This window comes from Hypomesus nipponensis, chromosome 9 (assembly GCF_054491055.1).
Source record: "Hypomesus nipponensis isolate SF chromosome 9, ASM5449105v1, whole genome shotgun sequence".
Classification (NCBI taxonomy): Eukaryota; Metazoa; Chordata; class Actinopteri; order Osmeriformes; family Osmeridae; genus Hypomesus; species Hypomesus nipponensis.
In genome coordinates this window covers 18,254,261-18,265,000 of record NC_140369.1, presented here as the reverse complement: position 1 = coordinate 18,265,000, position 10,740 = coordinate 18,254,261, and the positions used below count along the sequence as shown (strand labels likewise).

General features: G+C 41.8%; 2 protein-coding genes across 2 annotated transcripts in view; one reads left to right on the top strand and one right to left on the bottom strand.

Moving 5' to 3' along the window:
- LOC146273363 (histone deacetylase 7-like) overlaps nt 1-1,976 on the top strand; it is a 46,054-nt gene extending 44,078 nt beyond the window's left edge. Inside the window, exon 26 of the mRNA XM_084704599.1 lies at nt 1-1,976. This exon is cut by the window's left edge and continues 494 nt beyond it. The gene's annotated coding sequence lies outside the window, so the exon portion shown is untranslated.
- A 479-nt stretch (nt 1,977-2,455) lies between these two features.
- Nucleotides 2,456-10,375, bottom strand: LOC146273362 (twist-related protein 2-like). The gene is made up of 2 exons (XM_084704598.1): nt 9,512-10,375; nt 2,456-3,450 (listed from the first exon to the last, which is right to left on the bottom strand). The coding sequence occupies exon 1, from the start codon at nt 10,326-10,328 to the stop codon at nt 9,747-9,749; it is 582 nt and encodes a 193-aa protein (XP_084560724.1). The 5' UTR covers nt 10,329-10,375; the 3' UTR covers nt 2,456-3,450; nt 9,512-9,746.
- Between the last annotated feature and the right edge of the window lie 365 nt (nt 10,376-10,740).

Genomic DNA, 10,740 nt, shown 5'->3' with positions numbered 1-10,740 from the left:
ACGGATAAAAAAACATCCAGCACTTACAGTACCCGGGGAGCACTTCCGAGTGTCCCCTTCTGATGACGTCATTTGTATCTTTACAAGGAGGACTCAATAAAGGAAGAGGTTTGTTGTTGTTTTTGAAGAGACTCAATCAAAAAGATTTTTGATCTGTTTTGCACTGTTTTGTGGGATGCGAACCAAACGAGAGCCAAGAGACATTGATTATCACGCTCTATCAAGGTGGCATCCCAAAATAAAATACATAAAGCTGGTGAATATTGATATCAACATGAAGATTGTGCATCAAGACGTGACAGGTGTGTACTTGCTGTTGTAAAATGTAATATGCTGAAGAGAATGTAAAACACCTTTATAGAATACACTTGAGATGTTATAAAATCTCAAGAATTCGATAACTGGGACTTAGTGTAGAAAAATGTCCAAACAAATGTTGATAGGGCTTTGTGACCATTTGGTCTATATTATCAACCATGACCACTGACAGTTCTCTTGTGTGGTGTTTGAACCACCACATACAGAATAATTGTATATGCATTACAATGCATACCAATTGAGGATGAATTGAAACTTTGCAAAAGTAAAGTGAGATAATACACACAAAGGTTCCATATACATAGAACCTCAGAGTTGCAACCCTTTTCAGCTCTTTAAGGTTCTGTTTACAACCCTGTTCTAGAGGGCTCTTCTGTTGTGGCAAAGGGTTCCATATGACAATTTTTAAGAGGTCACTGCAGGCCTTAAAGGAGTGTGACAATCATAAATGATGAATACAAAAACAAGTGCACTTACATTTCTTATGGGAAGGTGTTGTCTCTTTGTGAAACAGAGTTTGTATTCCATTATTTGCCTTTTGTTTAGTGTCTGAAAGAGACCAGTGTTTCTACCTGTGGATGAGCATTCCTGCTGAAGCTTTAACCAAAGAGAAGCAAATTAGGATGTATCATGTCACTTGTTGATCTTCTTGACTATCAGGGATTTCTGCTTCCTGGCCCTGCAGTTAATGATTTGGCAGTTGGCAAGGAGTTAGCATGTTGAGATAGTCAGGCAGTCCGCTTTTATTGAGAAATTGGACACAGGTTTAGAAAACCAAAGTGTATGAGATATGCTAGCCATGGACTGGTATGGCTTTTATAGATAACTTGAAAGACTTTTAAAATATAGTATTTTTTATCCAAATCGAACACCACCAATGGCGTTGATGGATGTATACAGAAAGGTTCAAACGTTTCATGAAACAAATTATTCCAAGAATCAAGATTGTACATTTTTTGTTAAAATATTTGTTTCTTTAATGTGATTTGCTCGTGCAAGATGTCTTAAATCAGATGGTGCTACAGAAATGAAGTTATGATTGTTTTTTTCTGTTTATTTTGTTTTACTTGTACGTCATGGTGCTAAGTTAAACAACAGTGAAATCTGTACAGTCATGCATCAATGACATGAATAGGAGAGCAACTATGTTAAAATAATTAGACTTATTGCTTAACCTTTATCAACTGTTGAGCATTGACTTTTCCATAATTCTCAAATCTGTTATAGCCCAAATGGTTCTTTCAAATGGTTGCTGTTTTTTGGAAGTTGTATTCAGTTTTGTTTGCAGTTGTCTTTAGTGAAGTATATCAAGAAGACATTCATGACACTGTCACTTGTGAAGTGAACGTTGACGTCTTAATATGAACGCTTGCTCCCGTGTGCCTTGAATCATGCTGACAAACCTGTGTAAAGGTAGCCTTAATGAACTGGATCTTAAACAAAGAAAAAAGCCAAGTATAGGTGATTTTATTATTTTACTTTTTGAAAATGTACTGGTTTCTTTGTACTCTGTACAGTAAATGTCATACCCACACACGTGTGTGTGTGTATATTATATAACTATAACTTTGTATTTTCACCAGGGTTTTTTTACTACTTTTTTTCTTCAAAATGTTTTTCCTTAATAAAAAGGGAAATCATATTTCTGGATTCCTGAAGTTTTGGTGTTGTTCTTTTTAAAGTTTTTATACTATCAATAGGAGACTCGTCAATAACTACAATAGACAGAAAGATATTCTGGTATCAACATAACATTAATGAAGCTTTCCCACATCAAATTTCCCATACATCTTATGTTTTATGTTGACAATTGAAAAAACTGTTATGCCTCCTACATTTATATTTGTTGTATTATATCTTTAAACAAATTGAATATGCGTGCATATACATAACTGCAAATAGAGGAGACTTGTTTTTAAAACAGAATTATAAAAGTGTTCATAACTAGTTTTCATTCTTATACTTACTGTATTTTATTAAAATAGTGCTTTAACAACAAACAAAATGTTACACAGAGGCACATTTATTAAAAAGAAGTGTCAAACAAATGACAAAAAGCAGAAGCAAAGTTATGAAACCACCATCGATTTGTAGCAAACAATGTCAATTAAATGTCCTGATGACAATCAAAACAAAATAGATGACAATTAAAAGTAAAACGTAACACTGAGAATGCATTTAGTGCAGTTTTGTTGTATTATTTTTTTTATACTTTAAACTGCGAGCAGAATGTAAACTTTAATCATAATGTACTTTGGTTTATTACAGAATGTCTGAAGTTGTCAAATTACTTTCAAGAGTAGGATTTATTTTTTATATGGACAAAACCAAGTGACCATTGTAGAACTATCCAAGTCTTTACTGTAATTTTTTCTTTGCATTACAGATTCTAACATTTAAGTTACTTTAACTCAAACCTGAAGAATGCAACTCTCATGAACAAGCAAAAATGAGCACACAAAATCTACTGTAAGCAGAGGACCACACTGGAATCAAGTGGTTGGCATAATAAAAGAGCTGAAAATGTTTGCGTCAGACTACTCAACATTTGCTTCCCACAAGATGAGGATTTAAGAGCCTGAACGATTAGCTTATTAGCATTTTTGCTGTAAACATTCATTGGCTGCAACCACCCACTATCCTTCTCCGTCATTAGAGATCTTGGGGTTCAGCTGGCCCAAAAGAAAAACTGTTTTCTCAAATAGTCTTCTTTGAAGTGATGTTAAAAGTTGCAGATTGTCATCATAAAGTTGCGGGATGGAACCATGGTGGCCATTTTGAAAACAGTTTTTCAGTTAAATTGCCTCCTCTGTCCTCTGTGAGTGACCGTTGTCCTTTGGCCCCCTTTTGAGACATTGTTCTTGATGTACATAAAAGCCATTGAGTTTGTAATATCGTCCTTGTATCCTCAAACTAAGTTTCAGAGTTCAACATTGTCGAGAACCAGAAGGAATTGAGGCTGCAAGGATGAAGAAAACTTGATAGGTGTTCCTTAAACTGATGCATGTGCCCTGTCCACAGAGACATGATTGTTCAATACAAGCGCAATGTGTCTTTTAGGGGGAGGCATTGTGGCTTAGACAGGATCAGACTTCTTCCTCAGATGGTGAATTTTGTCCATATGTCAGGGTGCTGTGGTGGAAACAAAGAGAAACAGGACATAAACATTGTAAACAAACTGTTGTCAGCTCTGTTGCCCCTCAAGAGTGCCATTTTACACCTCATTTCATTGCAAGCCCAAATCAGCAAAATGTCAGAGGTGTTAAATAAACATTTTGTTAGGGTGTTTACTGAAAAAAAGCAATTTCTTTGTGCACGTTTGGTTGCTGAACTACTTAAGTGGAAACCCACAATGCAGTTACTTTTGTGCCCCAAGTGTGTCAGTGGGAGGAAGTGTGTGTGTGTGTTAGCACGCCACGCAGTCATTGTCCCTCAAGACTTGCAAATAAAAGCATTTGTTATTCACACATGAGATGCCACTTTTATGGTTTAACTAGCATCATATTTCACCCAGTGTTTTTCTCCAACTCCAATGTGCCTGTACATGGTTCCGAATAAAGCTAGACAGAAAAAAAGAACGCCATGTAGCTTTCCTGTGTACGTTATTGGTGCCTTCCCACCCATCACATAGCTGTGATTTCTTCACAATAAGCAAAGTTCCTGGAATGCCATTTCCTTTCTCAAGTACCTAACAAAAGGAGGATCCCAACCGCGACAACAAGTTCGGACACACAAGGCAGGAGTATAGCACACATAGTGTATCTACTCCTGCCACTTTGACTCGGCCACACGGATGATAGTTTCCCTCTACGAAGCTCCTTGGAATTTCAGAATATCTCTCTCAGGATATTGCCTGAGATGAAAATACAGGATAGACCAGTGGTTGTGCATCAAACGAGTGCATAGTGTACTGTTGTGTGCTTTCAAGTCCAAGTGTGAACAGACACACTTATAGTGAAGAGTCTCCGATGCTGGCCTACGTTGTGTTGGATTTTCCCAGATGTGTTGCAGTTCCGTCTAAAATCCAACATGTTCAACAGAGATCAAATAATCAAAAATGCAATGAAAACTGACTGAAGCACGTCACATAGTACGAACCAAAATCAAACTCATGATGTGCCATGGCTGCAATCTACGATCACAATTCTGAATCCCTCCCACACACTCCATCTTGGCTTGCCTTCTCTTCCTGTCTGCATGAAAACCTGAAGAAAAGTATTCATCTGCCTCTGTATGTGCAAATCAGTATGCACATACAGTGACAGCTGCCCCAGCATCCAGCTGGCCTTATACCATGGTCTGGGTGAATACTCGATTCTCATAGGCTGCAGGGGTGTCCATTATCAGGTGATATACGGACACCTACTACGCAATTGCAGCAAAACTGTCTTTTCACCGTTCTAAATTATTGCACTGGCTACATAGTATATGAGCCTGTACAAAGTGTCTGAAATAAGTAACCATAACAACAGGGACGGATTCAAAGCCTCCATTTACAATTTTGAAAGACTTTAACAAGCTAACTTGTATTTACAACCATGAGTGACAATATTTATTTTAACCTAAAAATGTTACTTTTCTGAATGTACTGTGTCAGTGTCTCGTGACCGCTCATCTCACATCCCATTCGCTATTCACCTCGCTAGTCAATCTACTTCAGACAGGCTGCGGCCAACACGACAGTAGCTTCAACTGTACACCCGGCCAATTATTTTCTTCTTAAAAATCGTAATTTTATTTGAGGACAATGACATGGCTCGATAGCTGGCTAGTCTTGTTGTTAAACATACTGTCAAATTATAATAACTGTCCATTTGCTATTCAACTCTCTCCACAGGCTGCGGCCGTACTGTAGCCTAGAATTGGTAGGCCTATATGGCCAATACTTCTACTTTTCACAACTTTTCACTACTGTGAAAATCTTGATATTGATTTGGGGACAGTGACATCGCTGGTTAGGTAGCTAATCTTCTTGTCAAACATACTGTGAAATTATATTTACTGTTTGTCATCCGTACACAATGTTATTGCCTTTGAATCCTGCTAGCATAGTGTTAGCTTTTGGGGCTAATAGCTCAACCAAGGGAAAGCCGGTGTTGGTTCTATGAGTTGAGCGGACCATAGCTTAAATAGTTGGCTAACTTTGAACAACGTTAGATTTCTATTGCAAAACCCTTGAAAACATAAATTAATGTTTGTAAAAAAAAGTTGTTGGCAAGTGACCATGGTATAAGCGGGATAATGCCCTTCGAGGTGAAGGCCTACAATATCAACTGATAATGGACTCCGCGGAAGCAACCGTCCATTCAGGCCATCGCATCGTCCTTTATCAGGTGATATTGTAGGCCTACACCTCGTCGGGCTCGTCTTTACCTACACACACACACACCCACACACACACACACACACCATCCACCTGCTCCAGCCTTTGTCCAAATTGAAACCTCCTAAAAATAGGAGATGAGCATCAGAAGCCTTCCACTTCTGGAACGGGCCCGTTTGCGAGAGCCGTTAAAGTGCAGATGGCCTGCAGAGGACTTTCAGACGGTCCTGTAACAGTTCTGGCCCTAACCTGGGCTTCAGCACACACATGGCAGAGGTTCTGAAAGCTGCTCTCAGATCAGCGCACAATACAGCAATGAAGTCCCATGCCGAGGCAGTAGTTCCGGCTGGGGGAAGAGCTGATGGTGTGTAATGGTTGGAGGATAAGCAGAGGGGAGCTGAGCTTCACTGTTACCAGATGAAGAGTACTGGAGAAGCCAAGCCCCTATATATCACAGCTACTTCCATGTGGAACCCACATGCAGGCGAAAATGTTTTGCGTGTGTAAACAAACGCACACACACACTTTACACATATACCCTGAGATATTCTAAAGTAAAGATGGATATGATGCACCTTACACACACACACACACACACATATATACAATCTTATTCAGTTTCGCATAAACACGTGCCTTTTACTCAAACTCCAGAAACACAAACACTCATTTAGGGTTCTGACTATAAACAGGAACCTCCATGTGTCTGGAAGGAGTTTCTAAACCATTTTCCAGACTTTTCTATTTTTCTTAACCCCTGATATTTTCCAACTTGAAATTACAAAGGTACTTGCGATCAAAACAACCTCTTATTTTGTAAACATTCCAATCTAGGAAATACTTTTTATATTTTATTTCCAAAGGTTTGCTTTGTAACCTATCTCACAATACCTGCTCTTTAAAGTCAAACCCTCGCTCAACTTAATGCTCCACTTTACCATATTTGAAAAAAAAATCTCTACCACCCCCCACCCATACCCAAATGCCTTTATAAACAAAACGACCAGCCTATTATTCTCACTTTCCATTCCTCCCCCACAGAGATGGAGATAAGTGAATAAGAAGAAGGCAGAGCGCTAGGTAACAACTAAGCCTCTTCGTTCGACGACAATCTTCTCCACATGTGGAGACCCTGGGTCTCCAGCCACAGTGGTGAAGCCTTCAAAGTCGGCTCTGAGGCCGCGGCAGATTTAATAGTACTGAGGAAGGAACACCTGGAGACTGCACATAGTGTGTGTGTGTGTGTGAGCGCTGGAGAGGGAGAAAGCGCATGTGTGGGAGACTGTGTGTGTGTGTGTGTGTGTGTGTGTGTGTGTGTGTGTGTGTGAGCGCTGGAGAGGGAGAAAGCGCGTGTGTGGGAGACTGTGTGTGTGTGTCTGAGAGAGAGAGGCCTTGTGTGTGTGCGTGCGTTTGAGAGACGGATTGTGTTTGCTTGGGTGAAAGAGAGAGATTTTGCGTGTCTGTCAATGGTCTTGCAGCGTGGACTTGTTAATAGGAACTTCAGTTCCTCAGTACATCACTTGTATGTTATGTGTATGTGTTAGTGTGCTTCAGTCAAAATTGTGTGTGTAGCCCACCTGTATTTTTGCGCGGTGTTTGCATGTGCACTGTTATGTGCTCCCCTCTTCGGAGTGTAAATGCATGCCTTTGGCACACATGTGTGCACCTTGATCTCTCACCTCTGATCTAAAGCTCTGCTTTTCCTCTACCCCTCCCCTTCCCCATGCCTCAAACATGCAAGCCGTGGCCCTACATGTGTATCACCTCCTAAGCTTTCTGTCTGAGAGACAGTCTCTCCTATCTGCACCTCGTCAAGCGCCGGCTCCTCACTCTTTTTCTTGCTTCTTCTTTCTTCATTCCGTCCTTCCTGTTTTCTGTCATGCTTCAATAGGGCCGTCTTCCACCGGTATTCTTTTAAAAACCGCTGATGCGGATGTTCTTATCTCATTTTGCTGGACACTGATCATTCTGTGAAATGCTTTACTTCTTCATTTTTTTCCAGACTGAGAGAAGGAGAAGATTTGCCGGAAAGATAAGTGTGTTTCGAACAACATATGTGCACACGCGCGTCCACAGGCTTGGACGTAAACACAGATATAGGCACACACATAATCAAGAGGTGGATGCAGACATAATGTAAATATACAAACATCAACCAACCAGTGCGCTGGCCACACAATTATACACAAAACGTCACGCAAACAAACGCGTACACACGCATACACAGAGCATCAAGCTCTCCCCTGGCACACACACCTTGCTAATGCCTCACAACTGTTTCCAATCTAAAGGTTCCTGCTTGTCTGGGACCCGGCAGGGCCTGATTGCACGACACTGGATACAAGATCCTGAGGAGAGAGGGCAAAGCTGCAGGGAGAAGAGGGAGGGAAAGGTGGAGGAGGGGGAGGAGGGGGGAGCAGGAGAGCGAGAGAGGTTGAGGGGAGAAGGGAGAGAAGAGAGGGGGATGGTGCTGCTTTTTCAATTTTCTTTCTTTTCACCCTTTTCCCCCCTCTGAGGTACCTGTCCAGGACCCCTGTGACTCTTTGCTGTCTCAAAAAAAAAGACAGACCCTCGTCTACAATTGGCTGGTTCAGACTCCCAAGGTTGATGCGAACCATGCTCAGGGAGCAAGGTATTGACAAACGTATTCATTGCTTTCGAAGGTAAAATCTCTTTGATCGCCAACTTAATATTATTGATTCCTTTCTAGGTCCAAAATAAATATGAATCATCATGAAAATAATATGATTTGGTTACTCTTAGTTTTAAACTCTACTCTTAGTTTTAAACTCACTGTCTCTGACAAGCCCATAAACATTTGTTACATTCATTCCTGATCCATCTTTTCGAAAGGTTAATTTTCTGAAGCTCTTTAGATTATTTATTTTTGTGTAAGCGACAATTTTCATCTTTCTATGAAAGAATTTGAACTTATTCCATTAACATTTGTTACAGAGGCTATTATACAAAATACATAGTTATTTTGTTCAATCATAGTACTCACTTTGAAACTTGTTGAATAGTGAACAGTGTGAACGTTTTGAAGCAGCATAACTTCCTTACACTGACAAAGTAATGACTGGTCCAGAATATTACTCTTAATCTACAAAATGTTTTTACAATTAATCTAAAGTACTTTGTAAATTTACGATTTTGTGTGTGCCTCCTACTGTATCTTCATGATGTTATCCTGATGATCTGACATAAATTACATCAGATATGTAGTACTATCATACTAACTATTCCATGAAATAGTAATCTACAAACCTTGATAAGATGTTCCAAACAACATATATTGTCTCACACTCATCAAAAAGAAAAAGACCTACAGTGTAATAAGAAACCATTACAATAATAAAGGTTTGTGACTTACATGTTTATATTAGTGTTTGTCAGATTTAGTCATTGAATCTGCGTATTGTTAAAAATCCTAATCCTTAAATTCAAAATTTTAATCTGCTTGTGTTGGAATTCCACTTTCCAAATCAGTTTGTCAGAAAGTTTTTATTTATTTAACTAATCTGGGGTCCTTTAAAATGATCAGGAAATAAATAGTATAATAATTAAATAGGATTAACATTCATTGGTTTTTGGACAGATGTAATTGACCGTTTTTTAGTTGGAGAGTATAGAGAATTAGAAGACAGTTAGCAACCTCAGTTTTTCTGAACTTCAGATGCTGCCTACACCTTAACCACTGAGATGTCACTCATCAACAAGAATCCATGTTGTTGTCGAACTCCTAAAGTAAGGATGCTAAACACCAGTCTCATGCAACCTCCTTAGGTCATGTGTTTCTCTGTGTCTATGTTTGTGTGTGCACATGTAGATGGACTGATGTGGGTGTTGGTGTGGGGTAAAGGTTCATACCTGGGGGGGTGGGGAGTGCATCGAGGAGGCTGGATGAGTTGAGTCAAAGGTGAAGTGGCTTGAGGCCTAAAGGGGGGGATCATAGTATGTCGGAGGTGTATTTGGGATGGGGAGAGCAATGGAGGATGCAGGAAGGCTAACAGACTATGAGTAGACAGTGGGGGGGGGGAGTCACAAAGGTCAACGGTCAAAGGTCAAGAGGACGGTTGAGGAGACTGGGCGGGGGAGTGGTCGGCTAGTGGCTGGCAGACATGGCCCAGGCGCCCTCCATCCTCCAGACAGAGAAAGCGTAGCTCAGTCTCTCGTGGGCCAGGTAGTTACAGCTGGCCAGTTTAGCGTCCATCTCGTCGCTTTGCAGCACCTGGTACAGGAAGTCGATGTAGCGCGACGCCAGCTTGAGGATCTGGATCTTGCTCAGCTTGTCCGAGGGCAGCGTGGGGATGATCTTCCTCAGCGAGGCGAAGGCGTCGTTCAGCGACTGCGTGCGCTGGCGCTCCCGAACGTTGGCGATGACACGCTGCGTGTGGAGGTCCTCAAAGGGCTGCTCCGGACCGGGTCCCAGCGAGGACGGGCCCATGGACACCACTGCCGAGGGCGGGCTCTTCTTCAAGCGCTTGGGCCCGGCGGGAACCAGGCTGTTGGGGCTCCCGGTGTTCCCCGTCTCCTCGGCCCGACCGAGGCCGTCCTTCTTCGGGTAGGGTACTCTTTTGCGTCCCCCTGGTTGCCCTGCGTTCTTTTTGTTGCCCCGCTCCAGTTCCTCTTCACTGCCCCCCCGCCCTCCCTCAGGGGAGCTGTTGCAGGACACCTCCTCGCGCATGGCGGCGTCCCTCGCAGGACCCCCGTCTCTCCCCTTCCGAGGCAGGGTGATGTCGCTCTTCGTCCTTTCGCCCTCTCTTTCTCCGCCTCCCTTTTCTCTATGTCTTCCTGCTTCTGAGGCCCGTGCGGAACACGTGCTTTCCTCGGAAGCTCAAGTTGAGACACGCAAGCGTTGAACGTATCTTCTCTCCCCAGTGACAACAAGGATGAGATCCTCTGGACTTGACTGTTTCACTTGATTGTTTCGTCGAACGTCTCCCTTGGTCGTTGTGTGGAATTTTTCACCTCTCCTCTTCCATCTCAACCTGCTTGCCGGAACAACAACAAACCATCTGGTTCTGCTGGCCTACCTCCCCTACTTTTATATCCAGCCGCTAACTCCATGCCTGCGGGCAGCTCTCATTGGCCTAAGA